We start from the raw sequence: 26,518 nt of genomic DNA on the forward strand, positions 1-26,518 counted from the left end.
TAAATCCGCTCATTTATTTCAGTTGAATTTATAAATTTTTCTGGAGTAGTGGGTGTACCTCAGGAGTCCAGAGACGAGGGTTCGATCCCATTGTTCAGCTTCGATATTTTCTTAATTGGTTGTGTGTTTGTGAGGAGTTTTGTGGCCAGTCTCAGCCACCCACTGTCCCATAGCGAGCAATATCCAGCCCGATCTCTTGATTTGCCACAACGTAACAAATACAATGTGCTAACCTAACCAGAAACGCTCCAACCCAAACAACCCCTTAACCTTACCCACCGACGCATAGAAAAAGCGCATATTTGCGAGCCGCCACTTTTCATTATTCGTTGTAATTTGTACGATGGTGACCGTAATGATAATACTAAAACAATCACAAATTATTATTGTAAAAATAAGGTACATGAGTCTAACTGCCAGCGGCTGGCCTCCAGCCCCGGACGGACAGAGAGAGAGAGAGAGAGAGAGAGAGAGAGAGAGAGAGAGAGAGAGAGAGAGAGAGAGAGAGAGAGAGAGAGAGAGAGAGAGAGAGAGAGAGAGAGAGAGAGAGAGAGACAGACAGACAGACAGACAGACAGATAAACAATTTATTTTATAGATAATAGACTGGTAGTACCATCTGTGGCGGGTGGTTGGGTTATACAGTGACAAATTCACTGTTTCCTTACCTCGTTTTCTTGTCTTCGTTCATTTCATATTTTTGTGTCGTTTCTCTCAAGGTAAAGTGGCCGATTCATCATTTAAATTTCTTCATCTTTCAGAATTATGGAAATGAATGAAAACTGAGGAGAAAATTCCCAATCACGAGAGAAAATTTAAGGTTCCGTTTAAAAGTGGAGAGAAACGAGTGATGAGTGATGGTGAGGAAGTGAATAGTGAGTGTCGGGTGTTGTGAGTGCCTCCGACGTCGTCATGGTGGCCCTGGTCAGGCTGGCACCCCAGAGAGAGAGTATAGAGATGAACTAGCAGTTCCATCATTGACCCAAAGGTGGCAGGCAGTCCTGGCCTATACCACTAAATAAGTTATTCTGTATTGGCACGGAATTATTAAGTGTTAACGTGATGGATGGCAGCGGAGGGTGCCTGTCGTCCTGTCACTACTCGCCTCGGCGGAGAAGAAAATCCTCCTCGTTCTATACCTCCTACTCATCATCTTCTACCTCATCATCATGGTGCACGGGGGCGCCGAGGGTCGTGAGACGGGGGACCCGCCGCACCACCTGGGTGTACATGACAGTGTGGGTGGCCGGGGTCCTCGTCTACGTCAACGGTCTCACCGGGGACTTCGTGCACGACGACGTCAGCGCCATCAAAACAAACCCGGACGTGCTAGGAACTAACCCGCTGTCCCAGGTGTTCTGCAACGACTACTGGGGCAAGCCTCTGGTCGACCCGCGCTCCCACAAGTCGTATCGACCCTTCACCATTCTCACTTTCAGGTAGGTTTATCCCAGTCTCTTGTCTTCGGGACCGGTAAGTAGCGTACGAGGCCATTAGTCGATTATGAAGGATAATCGATGGGACTGAACCAGCACACCTGGACTCTCCCAGAACGCGCACTACCATATGGTCCAATGTGTAGTGCGTGTGTCTCTGGGGAGATCGGGGAGCCGGTTTGATCTTTCACCCTGGTGACTCTGTTCACCTAGCAGTATGTAGGTACCTGGGAGTTAGACAGCTGCTACGTGCTGCTTTCTGGGGCGTGTGTGTGTGTGTGTGTGTGTGTGTGTGTGTGTGTGTGTGTGTGTGTGTGTGTGTGTGTGTGTGTGGTGTGTGTGTGTGTGTGTGTGTGTGTGTGCGTGTAGGAGTATATGTAGTAGACATAATAGAGGAAAATAGATTGGTTAGAAAGCCGGGGTCCAAGAGCTAATAGCTCGATTCTGCAGGCCACAAATAGTAAATAAACCCACACACAACACTCTACATAGCTCTTCCAGCTTCTTGTCTTGCTCCTAGCTGTCACCACAACATTCACTGCTCCTGTAACCACAACATTCACTGCTCTTAGCTGTCACCACAACATTCACTGCTCTTAGCTGTCACCACAACGTTTCACGGCTCTTAGCTGTCACCACAACGTTCACGGCTCTTAGCTGTCACCACAACGTTCACGGCTCTTAGCTGTCACCACAACGTTCACCGCTCTTAGCTGTCACCACAACGTTTCACCGCTCTTAGCTGTCACCACAACATTCACTGCTCCTGTCACACACAACATTCACTGCTCCTGTCACCACAACATTCACTGCTCTTAGCTGTCACCACAACATTCACTGCTCTTAGCTGTCACCACAACATTCACTACTCCTACCTGTCACCACAACATTCACTACTCCTACCTGTCACCACAACATTCACTGCTCTTAGCTGTCACCACAACATTCACTGCTCTAGCTGTCCACCACAACATTCTCTGCTCCTGTCATCTCAACATTCACTGCTCCTACCTGTCACCAAAACATTCCACTGCTCTTACCTGTCACCCCAACATTCACTGCTCTTAGCTGTCACCCCAATATTCACTGCTCTTAGCTGTCACCCCAACATTCACTGCTCTTAGCTGTCACCACAACATTCACTGCTCCTGTCACCACAACATTCACTGCTCTTAGCTGTCACCACAACATTCACTACTCCTACCTGTCACCCCAACATTCACTGCTCCTACTTGTCACCACAACATTCACTGCTCCTACTTGTCACCACAACATTCACTACTCCTACATGTTACCACAACATTCACTGCTCCTACATGTCACCACAACATTCACTGCTCCTACATGTCACCACAACATTCACTGCTCCTACTTGTCACCACAACATTCACTACTCCTACATGTTACCACAACATTCACTGCTCAAAGCTGTCACCACAACATTCACTGCTCCTACATGTCACCACAACATTCACTGCTCCTACTTGTCACCACAACATTCACTGCTCCTACTTGTCACCACAACATTCACTACTCCTACATGTTACCACAACAATTCACTGCTCAAAGCTGTCACCACAACATTCACTGCTCCTACATGTCACCACAACATTCACTGCTCCTACTTGTCACCACAACATTCACTGCTCCTACTTGTCACCACAACATTCACTACTCCTACATGTCACCACAACTTTCACTGCTCCTACTTGTCACCACAACATTCACTGCTCCTACTTGTCACCACAACATTCACTGCTTCTACATGTTACCACAACATTCACTGCTCGTAGCTGTCACCACAACATTCACTGCTCCTACCTGTCACCACAACATTCACTGGTCCTACCTGTCACCACAACATTCACTGCTCCTACATGTCACCACAACATTCACTGGTCCTACCTGTCACCACAACATTCACTGCTCCTACCTGTCACCACAACCTTCACTGCTCCTACTTGTCACCACAACATTCACTGCTCCTACATGTCACCACAATATTCACTGCTCCTACTGTCACCACAACATTCACTGCTCCTACCTGTCACCACAACATTCACTGCTCCTACCTGTCACATTCCCACCCTGAAGCTATGTCTTCCCCACCCCAGCGTCTTCCTGCATATCTTATATCCCAAACTTTTTTACACTTGGCATATTCTATATGACCTTAAGAGCAGGTCATTAAGGCCTCGCCTGCTGTTGCTCCACACACCTGCCTCCAGTGTGCACGCTGTTGCTCCACACACCTGCCTCCAGTGTGCACGCTGTTGCTCCACACACCTGCCTCCAGTGTGCACGCTGTTGCTCCACACACCTGCCTCCAGTGTGCACGCTGTTGCTCCACACACCTGCCTCCAGTGTGCACGCTGTTGCTCCACACACCTGCCTCCAGTGTGCACGCTGTTGCTCCACACACCTGCCTCCAGTGTGCACGCTGTTGCTCCACACACCTGCCTCCAGTGTGCACGCTGTCTGCCTCCTCAGGTCCTGTGAGGTTCACATATATTTGGTTATCTCAGTCAGCAGCTACGCAAATGATAACTACACTTGCATTCAGAATTTCAAGTCAGCAATGGTACCATATAAGAATATATCTTGTTATATAACAGCGATAAAAATGTGTTAAGCGTGCATCTCATGTCTTGTTCTGTATAAACAATCATGGTATAGATTTTTTTTTACATAGGTGGGTACAGGAACAGGTAACTGTTAACTACTGTTAACAGACTTAAGAGCTTTCCCTTCCCGTTGTCCTGGGTAAGTCTTACTCACTACTTTTCCCTGGAACACGACCCCGCCATTCGGCTGATTGATTGATAAAGAATAAGCTACTTAAAAGGTGGCACGGGCATGAATAGCCCGTAAGTGGTGGCCCTTTTGAGCCATTAAGAGTATCAAGAGCTGATACTGGAGATCTGAAGAGGTGCGACTGCACCCTGCGTGACGGGAGATGACTCCCATGGTCATTCGGCTAAACAAGTACGCAATAACTGCTGGGTGAATAGGAATGAATAGTTAAGGATTTGAGCCCAGTCAATCCTCCTTTGGTAAACTTTTATATATTAGAAATCTAGAAAAATAAACGCCTGATATGATTCCAACATTAACTCCACAAACATATGTCATGCAACAAACAAAAAACCACTACCAAACCTAACCTAGGTCAAGCATAATATTATACATATATATATATATATATATATAATATATATATATATATATATATATATATATATATATATATATATATATATATATATATATTGAAACTATATTAGAGGTAATACTCCGTATCAAAACTTTGTTCCCCTTCAAGGCTTTATAATTGTTGTAATATCCTCGACTAGGTCTAATGCCTGTACAACTGGTCATGGGTCCCGCACACTCACTTCTGAACTGACATTATCACCTCTGAACCCGTATAATCGCTTCTGAGCCACAACCCGTCCTCAGACCAAGTCCATTCCATCCAGCGGTCGACACCAATGACGCATTCGGCAATTTTAACATGCTGTTCGTTCAAAATAGAAATTTTCTCAAATATAAATTAATATTATTATGTGTTAGCATATTGTGCATATTTAGCCACTGGTTAGGTTAGGTGTTTAGGTTCTGTTGGTGATTATTTGGATTTGTAGTACGTGGGTGAAGCATTTACCAACCCGTCCTTGACTCAAGTCTATTACATCCAGCGGTCGACCCCACAGACGCAATCATAAACTTTTATATGCTGTTCATTCAAAACGGGAATTTTCGCATATATAAATATATTATAATAAATTAGCATATTGTGCATATAGGCATAGGTTAGGTTAGATTAGGTAGTTAGGTAGGTTAGGTTAGATTAGGTTAGGTGTTTTAGGTTCTGTTGGCAATTATTTGTATTTGTAGTACGTGGGTGAAGCATTTATAGTGTTGTGGTTCGAACAAAATTCAAAAGCACTTATTCCATAAGTGTTCGAACGTCAGCAGTTGTGAGTCGTGTGTAAACCGCTTTTCATTCATAAACAGGGGGTTTGGCGGCTGCATGGAATCACTTTTGGGTCTTTGTTTGGAGGACGGACTGTGAGCCGGTACAATAGCTACTGAACCAGTACCATCACTTCTCGAAACCGGTACAATCGCTTTTGAACCGGTAGAATGGCTTTTGAACCGATACAGTCCCCTATGAAACCGGTACAATCACCTATGAACCGGTAGAGTCACCTATGAACAGGTACAGTCACCTATGAACCGATACAGTCACCTATGAACCGGTACAGTCACCTATGAACCGGTATAGTCACCTATGAACCGATACAGTCACCTATGAACCGGTACAGTCACCTATGAACCGGTACAGTCACCTATGAACTGGTACAGTCACCTATGAACCGGTACAGTCACCTCTGAATGGAGCGTGCACTTGTGCTGCCCCCCTCCCCCCCCCCCTTCCACCTGCACAGGAGCAGTGGAGCACACAACAGTTCCCCCCCCCCCTCTTAAATGCAGTACTTGTAACAACCATTTGATCAAACGTGGAGTCTGGCCCTAGCTTCGGTAGGGGACAGACGTGTTGCATCGGCGCTCCAGCAGTTGGTGTTGTTTGCCAGTTTCGGCCGGTTGGGGGCGGGTGTGTCTCTGCCCGCCTGTGCTGACGTGGCGTTACGATGTGGGTCCCTCTACCCCCTGTCGTCCGGGCTCAGTCTGTGGGACTAGAGTTCTCTGTGCGGGCTGGTTACCCGGAGATTGCACTAGCTTGTGAAATACTCTCTGTCCCTGTGTTTGAGATATATGGGGTGGAGTTGGTAACGGCCCGTAGGGCGATTGTGAAGTTCACAGAGGAGGTGGCATATCGCGATTTTCTCCGGCGTTACGAGGGGCGGACACTACCCCTGCCGGATGGTGCGGGCACTGTAACCCTCTCTGATAGAAGTGGTGCACTTACTTACATCAGTGTGCATGGGGCTCCCTTGGAGTTTCCAGAGGCTCTGCTACGGCGGTATTTCGGCCGGTTTGGCGCAGTAGTTAGTGTGAGGGTGAACGTGGTGTCTTCTAGTCCTCTTAAGGGTGTGAGGTCTAACATTCGCACCCTGGGCATGAGACTCCGGGCGGATATTCCGTCCTCTGTGCGCCTTATGGGGTACAACGTTCGGGTGTTTTACGCCCGCCAGCCGCGGACGTGTTATCGTTGTGGTCTTTTGGGCCATCAGGCTGCTGCCTGTTCTGCGCCTGCTGTTGCACCTGTGAATCTCTTCAGTGAGGAGGATTTTCCGCCCCTTCCTGTGGGGGATGATTCGGTGGGTGTGGACGTCTCTTCGGCTGAGGAGGTGCCCTCTGTATCAGCTGTTGCTCCGCCTGTTGCGCCCCCTGTTGTTGCCGCATCTCCTCCGGAGCTTGTGTCCTCGCCAAGTGCTCCGCCTGCTCCAGGCTGGTGTCCCTGAGCCTCTTCCGACTGCCGTTTGCTCGGACCCCTCGTCTTCCAGTTCTTCCTCTGCTGTGTCTGTCCCGGTCCCTGCACCCTCGCCGTCTGTTCCGGCTGTGCTGGGAGCTGAGGTGGAATTAGCGTTACCTCCTGTGCCTGGCCTGGTGCCCCGTGTGGTTGAGGATGCTGCCGTACTGCGGCGTGCGTCGGTTCGCCCGGCTAGTGCTGCGCGGGTCGCTGAGTCTGCCTCCGGGTCTGATGATGTGTGGCCCGAGCCTAAGCGTTCCCGGCGTTCTTCTTCTGCGTGGGCTGAAGTTGGCGACTTCGACGAGTGTCGTCCTTCCGTTGACGGTGGGGTGGTTCCGGATGTGGTGCACACTACGGTGGTGGCGGAGGTACAGTTGCCTGAGGATGCCGGTGCCGGCGTTTCGGCCTCCTCTCCTGGTCTGGTGTCCGAGGGTCCTGCTTCAGGTGAGTTGCCTGCGTGGGGTGGCTCCGGTTCTTCATGGGGAGTGGTTCCCCCTGCTGTGGTTGGTGATGAGCGGGGTGGCCTGGTGATGGTGTTGAGAAAGGATGCTCGCTCTGAGAGTTCTGTGGCCCCTTCCTCGTTACCCGTTTCCTCGGCAGCGGTCTTGCCGCCTCTTCCGTCTCCAGCAGTCTCTTCTGTGTCTCCTGCGGTATCCATGGAGGTGCTACAGTCTTGTCGTCCGGCCCCTGCTCCTATGTGTGCGACGGCGTGGATGTCTCGGCGGCCCTCGTCCGCTTCTCCAGTGTCGTCTGCTTCCTCGATGGGCGTGGATGGCGCTCCCCGGCCTCGTTATGCGACTTGCGTCAGTGACCTCGGGCGTTGGCCGATGCCGCCCGATATAGATGTTCCTGAGTTTATGATACCCCCTCTCCCGAGGGGGATCAAAAATCCTACTGACCTTGAAGATTTGGTCTGGGAGGCTTACAAGAAGAAGTATCCTTCCGCTGTTTTCCCGGAGAAGTACATTTCTCACGTTCTTCCTCGCAAATGATTTCTGTGTATTCTGTGTTTCCTGTTGTGTGCGGTGCGGATGGGGTGTGTGTGTGTGTGAGTGGGTGGGGTGGGTTTTGTTTCCCAGTTCCTGCGTGCTCCTGTGTATGTTGTAGGTTTTCTTTGTATGGCTGGTGGGTGGGTGTGCGGTTCCTGTGTATTTGTGTGTTTGGTTGTGGATGTCGTATGCGCTTGTGTATGTCATATTGTGTGCCCTTCAGGCTGTTTGCGAGTGCTCTTTGTTCGGTTGTGCCATTTTGTTTTGCCTTCCGTTTGTTATGGCGTGCTTTACCTGTTGTACGTGTTTGTTCTTTATGTTTTGTTTCGGATGTATTGTGATTGTACTGTTATGTTCCCTGTTGTGCCTTTGATGTATGTTTTGTTTTATGACGGTTTTGTTTTGTGATGTTACTGTGCTTGCTAGTTTGCCATTGTATTATACTTTGTGCCTTGTTGTATGCTGTATTTTTCTATGCCTTTATCGTGTTTGTGGTTTATTGTGAAATCCTGTCGGCCCTTCTGGCTGGTGGTCTATTGTTTTCTTTTGTTCTGTTCTGTATTCTGTGTTTTTATTGTATTTAAGTTGCATGCTTTGCATGTAAAAATAAAAATAAAAAAATAAAAAATTGATCAAACGTACAAAAATAGACCTGTTGCAAGCAACAATGTTGACGTTACGAACTATTCATTTTGTCGAGAACATGAAAGAAAGAGCCACAAAAGCAAACGTAAACTTGTCTAGGCCTAAATATGCATTAAACTAGGCCCAGGATTATTTATTTAGGCCTAAGACAGGTTAGTTCTTTAGTTACTTTTCAATGTCTAAATTATGTCAATGTTTATGTAATAATGCAGAATTCTGACTTTTTTGGGGGGGGACCAACAGTCCATTTTTTTGTAAGTTAACTATAAGAACAATTATTTTTGGAGGATAAACTGTATAATAATGTGGAATCAATGTCAGTTAGGGTTAAATAATATTTTGTGTAAATCACAGTATTTACACAAAAGTGTCGAGTGTGTTGAGGGATATCCCAAGTGTCGAGTGTGTTGAGGGGTATCAGAAGTGTCGAGTGTGTTGAGGAGTATCACAAGTGTCGAGTGTGCTGAGGGTATCCCAAGTGTCGAGTGTGTTGAGGGGTATCAGAAGTGTCGAGTGTGTTGAGGGGTATCAGAAGTGTCGAGTGTGTTGAGGGTATCACAAGTATCGAGTGTGTTGAGGGGTATCCCAAGTGTCGAGTGTGTTGAGGGGTATCCCAAGTGTCGAGTGTGTTGAGGGGTATCCCAAGTGTCGAGTGTGTTGAGGGGTATCACAAGTGTGAAGTGTGTTGAGGGTATCCCAAGTGTCGAGTGTGTTGAGGGGTATCCCAAGTGTCGAGTGTGTTGAGGGGTATCCCAAGTGTCGAGTGTGTTGAGGGGTATCCCAAGTGTCGAGTGTGTTGAGGGGTATCCCAAGTGTGAAGTGTGTTGAGGGTATCCCAAGTGTCGAGTGTGTTGAGGGGTATCCAAGTGTCGAGTGTGTTGAGGGGTATCACAAGTGTGAAGTGTGTTGAGGGTATCCCAAGTGTCGAGTGTGTTGAGGGTATCCCAAGTGTGAAGTGTGTTGAGGGGTATCCCAAGTGTGAAGTGTGTTGAGGGTATCACAAGTGTCGAGTGTGTTGAGGGTGTCCCGAGTGTCGAGTGTGTTGAGGGGTATCCCAAGTGTCGAGTGTGTTGAGGGGTATCCCAAGTGTCGAGTGTGTTGAAAGGTATCCCAAGTGTCGAGTATGTTGAGGGGTATCCCAAGTGTCGAGTATGTTGAGGGGTATCCCAAGTGTCGAGTGTGTTGAAAGGTATCCCAAGTGTCGAGTATGTTGAGGGGTATCCCAAGTGTCGAGTGTGTTGAGGGGTATCACAAGTGTCGAGTGTGTTGAGGGGTATCCCAAGTGTCGAGTGTGTTGAGGGGTATCCCAAGTGTCGAGTGTGTTGAGGGGTATCACAAGTGTCGAGTGTGTTGAGGGGTATCACAAGTGTCGAGTGTGTTGAGGGGTATCCCAAGTGTCGAGTATGTTGAGGGGTATCCCAAGTGTCGAGTGTGTAGAGGGGTATCCCAAGTGTCGAATGTGTTGAGGGGTATCCCAAGTGTCGAGTGTGTTGAGGGGTATCACAAGTGTCGAGTGTGTTGAGGGGTATCACAAGTGTCGAGTGTGTTGAGGGGTATCCCAAGTGTCGAGTGTGTTGAGGGTATCACAAGTGTGAAGTGTGTTGAGGGTATCCCAAGTGTCGAGTATGTTGAGGGGTATCCCAAGTGTCGAGTGTGTTGAGGGGTATCCCAAGTGTCGAATGTGTTGAGGGGTATCCCAAGTGTCGAGTGTGTTGAGGGTATCCCAAGTGTCGAGTGTGTTGAGGGGTATCACAAGTGTCGAGTGTGTTGAGGGGTATCCCAAGTGTCGAGTGTGTTGAGGGGTATCCCAAGTGTCGAATGTGTTGAGGGGTATCCCAAGTGTCGAGTGTGTTGAGGGGTATCACAAGTGTCGAGTGTGTTGAGGGGTATCACAAGTGTCGAGTGTGTTGAGGGGTATCCCAAGTGTCGAGTGTGTTGAGGGGTATCACAAGTGTCGAGTGTGTTGAGGGGTATCCCAAGTGTCGAGTGTGTTGAGGGGTATCACAAGTGTCGAGTATGTTGACAGGTATCACAAGTGTCGAGTGTGTTGAGGGGTATCCCAAGTGTCGAGTGTGTTGAGGGGTATCACAAGTGTCGAGTGTGTTGACAGGTATCACAAGTGTCGAGTATGTTGAGGGGTATCACAAGTGTCGAGTGTGTTGAGGGGTATCACAAGTGTCGAGTGTGTTGAGGGGTATCACAAGTGTCGAGTGTGTTGAGGGGTATCACAAGTGTCGAGTGTGAAGCTTCATAGTTAAATATCTTTATCTTCTACCTTAATTCATGACTGTTAATGAGTATTATATCATGATCTATGTCTCTGTATAAGTTGTTGAGTTCCCCTGCTCTGTGCAGTGTCCAACTTGGTACACTGTGTTCCACTATGTTCAGTGACTGGGCGGCACTGTTGAAACACGAAGCCTGTTCCACCTTATGGAGTGTGTTGATTCGTGTGGTACACAGCGCGTATGTCTGAACATGCTTCTGCTTAGCTGATGGATGGTTAAGGTTACTGGAGATAAACCGTTGTGTTGTTATATGACTGCAACCCTCACTCAATGGGATCATGGGATGATTGTATTAAAGTTTTATTTGATGAGATTGTGTTCGCTCTTGAAGTCTGTGTCACTGTTTGTGTGGGATTACCAATGATAAGTAATGGTAATGTCTTCTCACAGACATAATAACATAGGATAAGAACCTGCACTTGCATATATGTGAACTTTGTGTCAAGAATTTACACCAAGTCTTTAATTATCAGCGTTATGATTACAATTACGATATACAAGAACAGCAATGGTGCGTGTTCTTCGTGTTCGAGGTCTCCTTCAGTTTCTTCATCAACATTCTCTATTTGTAGTTTCTTCTGCACTGAGTGGTCAAGTATAAAGGCTTATCGGAAAAATCTGGAGAAGGATGGGGCAGGGTAATGGGTGAGGGGGTGGAAGGGACGAAGGAGTAGGGAAGGAATGGGGTTGAGTGGGGTTGTGGGAGGGGAGGTCAGAGAAAACTGTAAAGGGAAGGGGTAAAAAAAGAGGAATTCTGGACGTTCAGACAATAGCCCATTAGAGGAAGGTTGTGTGGGGGAGAATGGAGTAGAAAAGGGAAAAAGAAAGAGAGACAAAGAGCTCGAAAATAGGGGAAAGTTGCGTATTGGCAAAAGAGAGAGAGAGAGAGAGAGAGAGAGAGAGATAGAGAGAGAGATAGATAGAGAGATAGAGAGAGAGAGAGAGAGAGAGAGAGACAGACAGACAGACAGACAGACAGACAGACAGACAGACAGACAGACAGACAGACAGACAGACAGACAGACAGACAGACAGACAGACAGACAGACAGACAGACAGAGAGAGAGGGGAAGGAGATATGTGATGAACCTGGGAATGGGCCTTTTTTGTGTGAGATTTTATCTTTGCGAGTGTTGATGTGTCCTGCGTGTGTGACCTTACCTAATGATTCTTGCCTAATAGTGCTTGTAGGTCGGGAGGGTAAATAGTATCTCCGTCCTATTTAGATAGGACGGAGATACTAATCTAAACCGGTATCTTAGGTTTAGAATAGACACCGGAGATATCTATTCTAAACATCGATATGATAAGAATAAATGTTCTTATCATATCTATGATAAGAACATAGATATGATCTATTTGATGAAATAGAACATTTCATCCACTAGAAAAAACTCATAATTTCTCTGGATTTTATATTTGAAGTAGTGTATTGTCTTGCTTTATCTTCATATTATGTGTGTGTGTGTGTGTGTGTGTACTCACCTATTTGTACTCACCTTATTGTGCGTGCGGGGGTTGAGCTTTGGCTCTTTGGTCCCGCCTCTCAACTGTCAATCAACTGGTGTACAGATTCCTGAGCCTACTGGGCTCTATCATTTCTACATTTAAAACTGTGTATGGAGTCAGCCTCCACCACATCACTGCCTAATGCATTTCATCCGTTAACTACTCTGACACTGAAAAAGTTCCTTCTAACGTCTCTGTGGCTCATGTGGGTACTCAGTTTCCACCTGTGTCCCCTTGTTCGCGTCCCACCAGTGTTGAATAGTTTATCCTTGTTTACCCAGTCGATTCCTCTGAGGATTTTGTAGGTTGTGATCATGTCTCCCCTTACTCTTCTGTCTTCCAGTGTCGTAAGGTGCATTTCCCGCAGCCTTTCCTCGTAACTCATGCCTCTTAGTTCTGGGGCTAGTCTAGTGGCATACCTTCGGACTTTTTCCAGCTTCGTCTTGTGCTTGACAAGGTACGGGCTCCATGCTGGGGCCGCATGCTCCAGGATTGGTCTTACATATGTGGTGTACAAGATTCTGAATGATTCCTTACACAGGTTCCTGAACGCTGTTCTGATGTTAGCCAGCCTCGCATATGCCGCAGACGTTATTCTTTTTATGTGGGCTTCAGGAGACAGGTTTGGTGTGATATCAACTCCAAGATCTTTCTCTCTGTTCGTTTCATTAAGTACTTCATCTCCTATTCTGTATCCTGTGTTTGGCCTCCTATTTCCACCACCTAGTTTCATTACTTTGCATTTACTCGTGTTGAACTTCAACAGCCATTTGTTGGACCATTCACTCAGTCTGTCTAGGTCATCTTGTAGCCTCCTACTATCGTCCTCAGTTTCAATCCTCCTCATAATTTTTGCATCATCGGCAAACATTGAGAGAAACGATTCTATACCCTCTGGAAGATCATTTACATATATCAGAAACAGTATAGGTCCAAGGACTGACCCCTGCGGTACTCCACTCGTAACGTCTCGCCAATCTGAGACCTCACCCCTCACACTGACTCGTTGTCTCCTGTTACTTAGGTACTCCTGTATCCAACGGAGTACCTTCCCTTTCACTCCAGCCTGCATCTCCAGTTTTTTCACTAGCCTCTTGTGTGGCACTGTGTCAAAGGCTTTCTGACAATCCAAAAATATGCAGTCTGCCCACCCTTCTCTTTCTTGCCTTATTTTTGTTGCCTGGTCGTAGAATTCAAGTAACCCTGTGAGGCAGGACCTGCCATCCCTGAATCCATGTTGATGCTGTGTTACAAAGTTCTTTCGCTCCAGGTGCTCCACTAGCTTTGTTCGCACAATCTTCTCCATCATCTTGCATGGTATGCAGGTTAGGGACACTGGCCTGTAGTTCAGTGCCTCCTGTCTATATGTGTGTGTGTGTGTGAGTGTGTGGGTGTTTGTGTGTATTCACCTAGTTGTGCTTGCGGGGGTTGAGCTCTGCTCTTTCTGTCCGCCTCTCAACTGTCAATCAATCAACTGTAACTAACTACTAACTAATGTTTTTTTTTTTTTTTTTTTTTGCACACACACACACACAGGAAGCTGCTCCGTAACTGCTGTCTGACTCCCAGGTACTTGTTTACTGCTAGGTAACAGGGGCATCAGGGTGAAATAAACTTTGCCCATTTGTTTCTCTTTCGTCCGGAAATCGAACCCGGGCCACAGAATTACGAGTCCTGCACTCTGTCCGCTCAGCTATCAGACCCCAAGACCTACCAGACACACTCACACACAAATGTGTGAGTGTGGGGGGGTGTGTGTACTATTAGTTGTGTTTGATGGGGTTGAGCTCTGGTTCTTTGGTCCCGCCTCTTAACCGTCAATCAACTGATATATAGATTCCTGAGCCTACTGGGCTCTACCATATCTACATTTGAAACTGTGCATGGAGTCAGCCTCCACCACATCACTGCCTAATGCATTCCTTCTGTTAACTACTCTGACACAGAAAAAGTTCTTTCTGACGTCCCTGTGGCTCATTTGGGTACTAAGTTTCCCACTTGTGTCCCCTTGTTCGCGTACCACCAGTGTTGAATAGTTTATCCTTATGTGTGTGTGTGTGTGTACTCACCTATATGTACTCACCTATATGTGCTTGCAGGATCGAGCATTGACTCTTGGATCCCGCCTTTCTAGCTATCGGTTGTTTACAGCAATGACTCCTGTCCCATTTCCCTATCATACCTAGTTTTAAAAGTATGAATAGTATTTGCTTCCACAACCTGTTCCCCAAGTGCATTCCATTTTTCTACTACTCTCACGCTAAAAGAAAACTTCCTAACATCTCTGTGACTCATCTGAGTTTCCAGTTTCCACCCATGTCCCCTCGTTCTGTTATTATTACGTGTGAACATTTGATCTATTTCCACTTTGTCAATTCCCCTGAGTATTTTATATGTCCCTATCATATCTCCTCTCTCCCTTCTTTTCTCTAGTGTTGTAAGGTTCAGTTCCTTCAGCCGCTCTTCATATCCCATCCCTCGTAGCTCTGGGACAAGCCTCGTCGCAAACCTCTGAACCTTCTCCAGTTTCTTTATGTGTTTCTTCAGGTGGGGGCTCCATGATGGCGCGGCATACTCTAAGACGGGTCTCACGTAGGCAGTGTTAAAGCGCCCTAAAAGCTTCCTCATTTAGGTTTCTGAATGAAGTTCTAATTTTTCGCCAGTGTAGAGTACGCTGCTGTCGTTATCCTACTTATATGTGCCTCAGGAGTTAGATTAGGTGTCACATCCACTCCCAGGTCTCTTTCTCGAATCGTTACAGGTAGGCTGTTCCTTTGTGTGTGTGTGTGTGTGTGTGTGTGTGTGTGTGCGTGTGTGTGTGTGTACTCACCTAATTGTATTCACCTAATTGTGCTTGCGGGGGTTGAGCTTGGGCTCTATGGTCCCGCCTCTCAACTGGTAATCAACTGGTGTACAGATTCCCTACCAGATTTTTTTCATTGTCAGAGTAGTTAATAAATGGAATGCACTAAGAACTGATGTGGTGGAGGCTGTCTCCATACACAGTTTCAAGTGTAGATATGATAGAGCCCAATAGGCTCAGGAATCTGTACACCTGTTGATTGACGGTTGAGAGGCGGGACCAAAGAGCCAGAACTCAACCCCCGCAAACACAACTAGGTGAGTACGACTAGGTTAGTACAAAAAAAAACTCTGAAGTAATGTCTGCAGTGATGGAGGTAGCCATGAAAGCAGCCACCTCACAGGAAGCGGCACGCTCCACTAGCCAGCTGCTGGAAAGGAAAAGAGCAGTGGTTAGCTGTGGGTATTAAAGAGCAGGAAGGCTCTAATAGGAAAGAGTGGAATGATAAGGACAAAGAGACAGTTAATGAAATACTGAAGGCACTAGACATGGAAGGGGCCTGAGCATAGCATTGAGAAGGTTTTCAGGTTAGGCTGATACAAAAAATACCGAGACCAAGCACTATCTATTAAAGATTGTGCTTGCAAACGAGAATACAAAGGACACGATTCTAACAAAGGAAAGCCACCTGCAACATGTGGGAGAATTAAAAAATGTATTCCTCCAGAGGGACATGATGAGGGAGGAGAGGGCCATGGCGGCAGAAACAAGGAAGAAGCGCAGGGCGAGAGGAGAAAAACAAGAAACCGTAGCTCCCAACACATCACCCCCAGTGGCGAGGGGGGAACCCACAACCAGCTACCCAGTAACACCAGCAGGGAGGACAACCCCACCACCCTCCTCTGCATAGAAAACCCCCCTTTCCTTCCTGTCCTCCCGCCCCTTTTCACCCCATACCCTCCCCCTTCACTTGACCCCCCACCCCTCATCCCAGTATCCTCTGCAACCCTGGTATCCACCTCACAAATCCCCACACTCATGGCACAGATTCCTCCACCAGCAGAACACTCACCAAGGAGGAGATTTGAGAAGGGACAGAAGAAAGTGAGCCCTCAAGGCAATGTATGCTAACATACGTGGAATTGCAAATAAAGCAAATGAACTTGGAGAATGGGTACTAGAGGAAAACCCAGACATAATAGCTCTCACAGAAACAAAGCTGACAAAAAAACAATAACAAATGCAGTGTTCCCACAGGACTATTATGTTATGTGGAAAGAGAGAGAAGGAAGAGGTGGTGGTGGTGTAGCCCTGCTGATAAGAAAAGGCTGGGATTTTGAGGAGTTGGTTGTTCAGGGATGTGAAGGTTTCAGTGACTACATAATAGGAACAATAACAACTAGAGGGCAAAAAATTATAGTCGTAGGCATATAAAATCCACCACTCAATGACGGAAGACCCAGACAGGAATATGATAGAAACAATATGGCCACCATTAACATAATAGAGAGAGCAGCTTCTGTTGCTAGCAGGAATGGATCTGGTCTACTAATCATGGGAGACTTCAACCATGGGAAGATAGATTGGGAGAACAGAGACCCGCATGGAGGACCAGAAACATAGAGAGCTAAGCTGCTGGACGTGGCAACAAGAAACTTTCTAAGCCAGCACATCAAGGAACCAACAAGAATGAGAGGAGAGGATGAACCAGCAATGCTTGATCTGATATTTACCGTAAATGAGTGGGATATAAGGGAAGTCAAGATGGAAGCACCCTTGGGAATAAGTGATCACAGTGTATTGAACTTTGAATACCTGGTAGAGCTAGGAATTATCTCCCCTGAAAAAGAAGTAGGAAACAAAAGGCTGGGATACCGTAAGGGAAATTATGAGGAGATGAGAAGCTTCCTATGGGAAATACCTTGGGACACAGACCTCAGAGCTAAGTCTGTACAAGATATGATGGACTATGTCACCCAAAAGTGTCAGGAGGCAGTAAGCAGATACATCCAGGCCCAAAAGGAAAAATCCGAGAAGAAAAACAGGAATCCATGGTATAATAGGGCATGTATTATACCATGTATTATACAATGCAAAGAAACTGAACAAAATGGCGTGGAGGAACTTCCGGAAAAACAGAACACCAGAAAGCAGAGAGAGATACCAGAGAACCAGGAATGAGTATGTCAGAGTGAGAAGAGAAGCAAAGAAAAGGTATGAAAATTATATAGCAAACAAAGCCAAGACCGAACCAAAGCTACTAGAAGTTGTTAGAGTTTAACCCAAGTCACATCAGAAGGAAAACAAGTGAAAGAACAGGTAGTGAAACTTAGAACAGTCGAGGACAGGTATACAGAGAATGACAAAGAGGTGTGTGATGAACTCAACAAGAGGTTCCAAGAGGTCTTCACAACAGAACAAGGTGAGATCACTGTACTAGGAGAAAGGGAAGTAAACAAGGCGGCCTTGGAAGAGTTCGAAATTACGAGAGAGGAGGTCAAGAGACACCTGTTGGATCTGGATGTTAGAAAGGCTGTTGGTCCAGACGGGATCTCGCCATGGGTACTGAAAGAGTGTGTAGAGGCACTTTGCTTGCCACTCTCCATAGTGTATAGTAGGTCACTGGAGACGGAAGACCTACCAGAAATATGGAAGACGGCAAATGTGGTCCCAATTGTGACGGAGTTCCCCCCCTTGTAATTCTCCCACGCCTGCAGTAAGAGTCATGTCTACTTTTCCCAAGCGTTCTCTACGTTGCAGGCTACAATTTGATATATGGGAGAGAGTGAAGTGTTCTCGGAGAGCCGAGAAATTTGTGAAATAGTAATATTTTGGCCTGTGGTATAGGCCCTTTAGGGAGCCAAGATGGCGCTGGCCTCCCTGATCTCCCGCCAAAACCGTGTGACGTCAGTGGCACCGGATTGGTCACCGACAGCAATGTGGCACCGGGAGCCAATGAAAACTTCCCGTGGCGAAAGTGACGTCACGAAGGAAGGGGGGTCCAGGCCGCGCGCCACTCTGGCGCCAGCAGTCAGACACGACACGTCATAGAGGTCGGACGTGCGACGGTTGGTCCTGTCAGTTGGACAGTTATTCCCGCTCCCGTGGATTTACGCGTCACCTGAAGTCCGCCAGTACTCTGAGAAGTCTTCCCTAGTTCATGTGTTGAACCAGAAGAGGGAATTGACGGTTATTTGAGCAACAAGTGCTCCAGTCAGGTGCTGTGCAAGAAGCAGTGAAGCCGTGCAGTGACGTATGAGACGTCTGTGGCAATTCACCAGTTCGTGACAGCGTAGTGGCAGACAGAGCCACTGGGTAGCTGAGGAAGAGAGGAATATTTGGGGAAACCGGACGACTGTAGCTGAGACGTAGGCGACAGCCGTTGCTGGGAGAAGACGACGGCCAGGAGACCGACTCCAACCTTCAAGAAGTTAAGAAGGAGGACGGACCTGCAGTGAGGAGGCACGGAGATGACGCGCTAAACGGTGGGACGACGAGAGGCTCTGGTAGGGACACGACGACGTGTAGTGTGGGGGCGTTCCCGACACGAGGACCAGGAGCTACATCTTGACTCTCATCGGAGGATAGGGTGAAGTAGGTGTTTCTAGTTCCCTCGCCATTCCCCTCTAGTTAGCTATGTTATTCGGCTATATTATCTAGCCTGAGGATTTTATATGTCGTGAGCAAGTCTCACCCATGTCACGATAAAGCACCAGTGTGCTAGACAGTACTATCAAGAGTACTTGTAATATTCATGTTGATTATTGGTGTGTACAGGCACCAGGAACCAGTGATAAATTTACTGTGTTGTGTATATCTTTCTATAGATTTTGATATGAACATATAGTGGTAAATTATATATAACATTATATATAATATTATGCCAGTATTTGAAAGTTAGGCTGTGTGCCCAGAAATCATTTATTTTCCATGTATTGATATTTGATGTATCTACATTACATATGCTATGTGCATTCAGTGATTAGACATTTGTGAGTACAGTGAATTATTGCGTTATCGCCCACGAGAGAAAGTACTGAAAACTCCAGTGTTAATAGTTCATAATATATTGCTGAGTGAAGAACAATGTAAAGCCATTGCAGTGAGTCATTATAGCATTGATTGTAGAAAAGACTGTTTGAGCCTGAGTACAGTGTAACCAAGTGATACGTGTTGTAGTAGCCAATATCGTGTGTGCGAGTTCATAGTAATATTGGAGAATTTAATGAAACAGCGCGCGTGAATCTAGAAAACAAGCAAAGCTTTCGAGCGGAAAGGCAAAGGCGATCAGCTGGTTCTTGACACTTGATGAGGGGGGGGAGATGTTGCCCCCTTGGTGATCGCATATATCCGTGGGAATTACCGGCCGCGTCAGGATCAGTTGATTAATTGATTATTGTTTGGCTTTGTGACATCTTTCATACATTTTAAGTAAAATACAAAACTATCTTTGTGTTTATATCATCCCCTCCATTGATCTTGTGGCTATATTATACTGGTAAACATAGAGTGATAACAATAAGTACCTGCCTGATTCCTGATCTTTTGAGTGTGACCTTGCCAAGGCTACCACTGAATACACCAGTCCACTGATGGTGTTACTGGCCACCTAAAACACCAGTTGGCGACCTTGTGATTAACCGGGCCCAATTGTTGGGGAGGGCACACGACAGTCAAGTGCACGAGTCGTGTTCTCACTCTTTCTTAATTAGAGGCCGTTAAGATTGACTGGGAGACTCTCCTGGCGTGCAGTGGCGCAGTGAGGATCGAGTGCAGACCCGCAGGGCTATGGTGAGTTACCTTGGGCATAACTATTGCTCACCCCAGAGTAAGGGTAGAGAATAATAGAGAGGTGAAACCCCAACACAATATACAAAAAGGGCGACAGGCAAGAGGCACTGAACTACAGGCCAGTGTCCTTGACTTGTATACCATGCAAAGTGATGGCGAAGATCGTGAGAAAAAACCTGGTAGCACATCTGGAGAGAAGGGACTTCGTGACAAATCGCCAACATGGGTTTCAGGGAGGGTAAATCTTGCCTGACGGGCTTAATAGAATTCTACGACCAGGTGACACAGATTAAGCAAGAAAGAGAGGGTTGGGCGGACTGCATTTTCTTAGATTGTCGGAAAGCCTTTGACACAGTACCGCAGAAGAGGCTGGTACATAAGCTGGAGAGACAGGTAGGTGTAGCTGGTAAGGTGCTCCAGTGGATAAGGGAGTACCTAAGCAATAGGAAGCAGAGAGTTACGGTGAGGGGTGAGACCTCCGATTGGCGTGAAGTCACCAGTGGAGTCCCACAGGGCTCTGTACTCGGTCCTATCTTGTTTCTGATATATGTAAATGATCTCCCGGAGGGTATAGATTCATTTCTTTCAATGTTTGCTGACGATGCCAAAATTATGAGAAGGATTAAGACAGAAGAGGACTTTTTGAGGCTTCAAGAAGACCTAGACAAACTGAAGGAATGGTGGAACAAATGGTTGTTAGAGTTTAACCCAACCAAATGTAATGTGATGAAGATAGGTGTAGGGAGCAGGAGGCCAAATACAAGGTATCATCTGGGAGAGGAAATTCTTCAGGAGTCAGAGAAGGAAAAAGACTTGGGAGTTGATATCACGCCAGACCTGTCTCCTGCAGCACATATCAAGCGGATAACATCAGCGGCATATGCCAGGCTGGCCAACATACGAACGGCATTCAGAAACTTGTGTAAAGAATCATTCAGAACTTTGTATACCACATATGTCAGGCCAATCCTGGAGTATGCAGCCCCAGCATGGAGTCCATATCTAGTCAAGGATAAGACTAAACTGGAAAAGATTCAAAGGTTTGCCACCAGACTAGTACCCGAGCTGAGAGGTATGAGCTACGAGGAGAGACTACGGGAAATAAACCTCACTTCGTTGGAAGACAGAAGAGTTAGGGGGGACATGATCACCACGTACAAGATTCTCAAGGAAATCAACAGGGTTGATAAAGACAGGCTATTTAACACAAAGGGCACACACCACTATGGGACACAGGTGGAAACTGAGCGCCGAAATGAGCCACAGAGATATTAGAAAGAACTTTTTTAGTGTCAGAGTGGTTGACAAATGGAATGCATTAGGAGGTGATGTGGTGGAGTCTGACTCCATACCCAGTTACAAGTGTAGATATGATAGAACCCAATAGGCTCTGGAATCTGTACACCTGTTGATTGACTAATATCTCTGTGGCTCATTTGGGCACTCAGTTTCCACCTGTGTCCCCTAGTGCGTGTGCCCCTTGTGTTAAATAGCCTGTCTTTATCAACCCTGTCAATTCCCTTGAGGATCTTGAATGTGGTGATCATGTCCCCCCTAACTCTTCTGTCTTCCAACGAAGTGAGGTTAATTCCCATAGTCTCTCCTCGTAGCTCATACCTCTCAGCTCGGGTACTAGTCTGGTGGCAAACCTTTGAACCTTTTCCATTTTAGTCTTATGCTTGACTAGATATGGACTCCATGCTGGTGCCGCATACTCCAGGATTGGTCTGACATATGTGGTATATAATGTTCTGAAAGATTCCTTACACAAGTTTCTAAAGGCCGTTCTTATGTTAGCCAACCTGGCATATGCTGCTGCTGTTATCCTCTTGATATGAGTATCAGGGGACAGGTCTGGCGTGATATCAACCCCCAGGTCTTTCTCTCTCTCTGACTCTTGAAGTATTTCATCTCCCAAGTGATACTTTGTATCTGGTCTCCTGCTTCCTACCCCTATCTTCATTACATTACATTTGCTTGGATTAAACTCTAACAGCCATTTGTTCGACCATTCCTGCAGCTTGTCCAGGTCTTCTTGAAGCCTCAAGCTGTCCTCCTCTGTCATAATCCTTCTCATAATTTTGGCGTCGTCAGCAAACATTGAGAGGAATGAGTCTATACCCTCTGGAAGATTCATTTACGTATATCAGAAACAGGATAGGTCCAAGTACAGAGCCCTGTGGGACTCCACTGGTGATTTCACGCCAGTCTGAGGTCTCACCCCTCACTGTAAACTCTCTGCTTCCTATTGTTTAGGTACCCCCTTATCCACTGGAGCGCCCTACCAGTTACTCCTGCCTGTTTCTCTAGCTTATGCATCAACCTTTTATGGGGTACTGTGTCAAAGGCTTTCCGACAGTCCAAAAAAATGCAGTCCGCCCACCCTTCTCTTTCTTGTTTAATCTTTGTCACCTGATCGTAGAATTCTATCAATCCTGTAAGGCAAGATTTACTCTCCCTGAACCCATGTTGATGGGTTGTCACGAAGTCTCTTCTCTCCAGATGTGTTACTAGGTTTTTTCTCACAATCTTCTCCATCACCTTGCATGGTATACAAGTTAAGGACACTGGCCTGTAGTTCAGTGCCTCTTGTCTGTCACCCTTTTTGTATATTGGTACTACATTAGCAGTCTTCCATATTTCTGGTAGGTCCCCCGTTTCCAGTGACCTACTATACACTATGGAGAGTGGTAGGCAAAGTGCTCCTGCACACTCTTTCAATACCCATGGCGAGATTCCATCCGGCCCAACAGCTTTTCTCACATCCAGCTCCAATAGGTGCTTCTTGACCTCATTTCTTGTAATTTCGAACCTATCCAAGGTCACCTGGTTTGCTGCCACCTCTTCTAGTGCCGCGACATCTCCCTGTTCTATTGTAAAGACCTCCTGGAACCTTTTGTTGAGTTCTTCACACACCTCTTTGTCATTCTCTGTGTACCTGTCCTCGCCCACCCTAAGTTTCATCACCTGTTCCTTCACTGTTGTCTTCCTCCTGATGTGACTGTGTAGTAGCTTGGGTTCGGTCTTGGCTTTATTAGCTATATCATTTTCATACCTTTTCTCAGCTGCTCTTCTCACACTGACATACTCGATCCTGGTTCTCTGGTATCTCTCTCTACTTTCTGGTGTTCTGTTATTACGGAAGTTCCTCCATGCCCTTTTGTTTTGCTCCTTTGCTTTCATACATTCCTTATTAAACCACGGATTCTTCCTTTGCTTCTCTGTTTTTTTTCCTGTCGGGCTGGGACAAACCTGCTTACAGCTTCCTGACATTTTTGGGTGACATAGTCCGTCATGTCTTGTACGGACTTGGTTCCGAGTTCTGTGTCCCAATGTATATCCCATATGAATTTATTCATTTCCTCATAGTTTCCCTTTCGGTACGCCAGCCCTTTGGCTCCCAGTTCTTTTTTGGGGGTGATAATTTCCAGCTCAACCAGGTACTCAAAGCTCAATACACTGGTGATCACTCATTCCCAAGGGGGCTTTCAACTTAACTTCCCTTATATCCGACTCATTTAGGGTAAATATCAGATCAAGCAAGGCTGGTTCATCCCTTCCTCTCATTCTTGTCGATTCCTTGACGTGTTGACTTAGAAAGTTTCTTGTTGTCACATCCAGCAGCTTAGCTCTCCATGTGTCTGGGCCTCCATGTGGGTCTCTGTTCTCCCAATCTATCTTCCCATGGTTGAAGTCTCCCATGATTAGAAGTCTGGATCCGTTCCTGCTAGCAACAGAAGCTGCTCTTTCTATTATGTTAATGGTGGTGGCCAAGTTGTTTCTATCATATTCCTGTCTGGGTCTTCTGTCATTCGGTAGGGGGTTATATATGACTACTATTATAATTTTCTGTCCTCCAGTTGCTATGGTGCCTGAAATGTAGTCACTGAAACCTTCACAGTTCTGAATTACCATCTCTTCGAAACTCCAACCTTCTCTTAGTAGCAGAGCTACACCACCTCCTCCTCTCCCTTCTCTCTCTTTCCTCACTACATAGTAGCCCTGTAGGAAACACTGCGTTTGTTATGATTTTCGTTAACTTTGTTTCTGTGAGTGCTATTATGTCTGGGTTTTCTTCTAGTGCCCATTCTCCAAGTTCACTTGTTTTATTAGAAATCCAATCTATGTTAGTGTACATCGCCTTGAAGCTCACTTTCTTCTGTTCATTTTCATGTCCCTTTCTTGGCAAGCATTCTGCTGGTGTGGGAAGCTGTTCCGTGGGTGAGAGGATCTGTGAGGTGGTTTGCAGGGTCTCAGAGGATTTTGGGGTGTGGGGTGGGGGTTGAAGGGAAGGGGGGGCAGGCTTAGGGTGTGGGTTAGGACTGGTAGGGGGACATGGAGGATACGCAGTGAGGGAGGAGAGGAGGGATAGGGAGGGTCTGGGTATGAAGGGGGAATGTGTGTGTGTGTGTGTGTGTGTGTGTGTGTGTGTGTGTGTGTGTGTGGGTGTGTGTGTGTGTGTGTGTGTGTGTGTGTAGTGTTGTGTTTGTGTGTGTGTGTGTGTTTGTGTGTGTATGTGTCAGTGTGTGCATTTCAACACCGTCTTCAAGTCTATTTACTTTTCAAGTTTAAGTACCAATTTCTTGCAAGGTTGGTGTTCAATCCCAGAGGGTCACAGTGGTTGTGTATCGTTCTCCACGCCGTCCTCATATACCCGCTCCTTGTTCTTATTTCTCCTTCCAAGTGATAAATATAGTCATTATTGGCTTAGCACTTACTCCCATTATCTTGAGATGATTACTCCCGTGTACAAAGAGGCAACTGATCCATCCCTCCTCCACCTACCCGATCGTATTGAGTTGGCCGGATGAGTTCAAGTAGGTGTACCTGGATGATGTTTACTTCACTGAAGCCATGATGAGGTTAGTCAACAAACTTGGTTCATTCTAGATGTACGGTGAGTCTTGGTGCATTGGCTTCCCTAGTTTATTGTAAGGCAGGGTGTCAATTCTCTGTAGAGCACTTGACTCCTTGTAATTTCAGTAGGGTGTACAAGTCAATAAGGAGAACCTGGAGGCATTTACTCCAAGCAATCTATAGTAGGGGTATGCAAGTCAAAGTGTCAGGGGACTAAAGTGCAGTTACTCATCACTGTTTTCTTATGTAGAGTATCAGTCTACTAGAGTCACTTACACAAGTATAACACTGAATTCCTTTGCAGAGTGTATCACTATATGATGCTATTTTAGAAAACCTCACAACCCATTTCTCAGATATCTTCATAAAATTGGAGACGTTCCCCAATACTGAAGAGATCAGAGTCTTGGGGGTCATCTTCTGCATCAACACTGAGAGTTTCAGGTATGACCTTTAGCCTCACAGATTCCCCTTGATTGGAAAATAACTTGGTACCTCTTGGCTCTGAGAAGAGATCTAGGTTTAACTGTCGAACCCACCTGTTGCAGAGATTACTTCAGCGAACCCACCTGTTGGTAGAGGATTACTTCATCAACCCACCTGTTGCAGAGATTACTTCAGCGAACCCACTGTTGGTAGAGATTACTTCATCAAACCCACCTGTTGGTAGAGATTACTTCAGCGAACCCAACCTGTTGGTAGAGATTACTTCAGCGAACCCACCTGTTGGTAGAGATTACTTCATCAACCCCACCTGTTGGTAGAGATTACTTCAGCGAACCCACCTGTTGGTAGAGATACTTCATCAAACCCACCTGTTGGTAGAGATTAATTCAGCGAACCCACCTGTTGGTAGAGATTACTTCAGCGAACCCACCTGTTGTTGTAGAGATTACTTCATCAAACCCACCTGTTGGTAGAGATACTTCAGCGAACCCACCTGTTGGTAGAGATTACTTCATCAAACCCACCTGTTGGTAGAGATTACTTCATCAAACCCACCTGTTGGTAGAGATTGCTTCAGCGAACCCACCTGTTGGCAGAGATTACTTCAGCGAACCCACCTGTTGGTAGAGATTACTTCATCAAACCCACCTGTTGGTAGAGATTGCTTCAGCGAACCCACCTGTTGGTAGAGATTACTTCATCAATCCCACCTGTTGGTAGAGATTACTTCAGCAAACCCACCTGTTGGTAGAGATTAACTTCAGCGAACCCACCTGTTGGTAGAGATTACTTCATCAATCCCACCTGTTGGTAGAGATTACATCAGCAAACCCACCTGTTGGTAGAGATTACTTCATCAATCCCACCTGTTGGTAGAGATTACTTCAGCAAACCCACCTGTTGGTAGAGATTAGTCCAGCAAGCCCCACATATCGACAAAGACGTCAACAACCTTCCCCAACCATTGCATGAACCAAAGTATAAAAAAGTCTCTCTGGAAATAGTTTTCAATAACTCCCAGCAACTCCAAGGAGAATTTCTCTCCGATATATTTATGTGGCTATATTGATGTTAATCTTCGTCAAGGTGTCATCAATATCCTCAGGTCTGGTGTCATATAGAGTCTTGACACAATGGTGTCATGCGCCAGATTTACAATGTTTTACGTGGAGGACATTTTCTACCTTGACATATTACTTGCGAGGGTGGATATATATGAGTATAGAAGGAACCATTTATCCCAAGCTGCGTGCCAGGGAGGTAGACTTATCCGAGGCCATATTTAACTCACGCTTGGCTGCTCTCTTAGCAATCTT

The 26,518-nt window shown here is 46.4% G+C and overlaps 1 protein-coding gene across 1 annotated transcript in view; it reads left to right on the forward strand.

The window, feature by feature from the left end:
- The first annotated feature begins 787 nt into the window (after positions 1–787).
- LOC138371809 (protein O-mannosyl-transferase Tmtc3-like) overlaps positions 788–26,518 on the forward strand; it is a 192,936-nt gene continuing 167,205 nt past the window's right edge. Inside the window, exon 1 of the mRNA XM_069336835.1 lies at positions 788–1,439. Coding sequence (XP_069192936.1) covers positions 1,063–1,439 — 377 coding nt within the window. The 5' untranslated portion in view covers positions 788–1,062. The remainder of the gene's footprint in view (positions 1,440–26,518) is intronic.

This window comes from Procambarus clarkii, chromosome 4, assembly GCF_040958095.1.
Source record: "Procambarus clarkii isolate CNS0578487 chromosome 4, FALCON_Pclarkii_2.0, whole genome shotgun sequence".
In the NCBI taxonomy this organism is placed as follows: domain Eukaryota; kingdom Metazoa; phylum Arthropoda; class Malacostraca; order Decapoda; family Cambaridae; genus Procambarus; species Procambarus clarkii.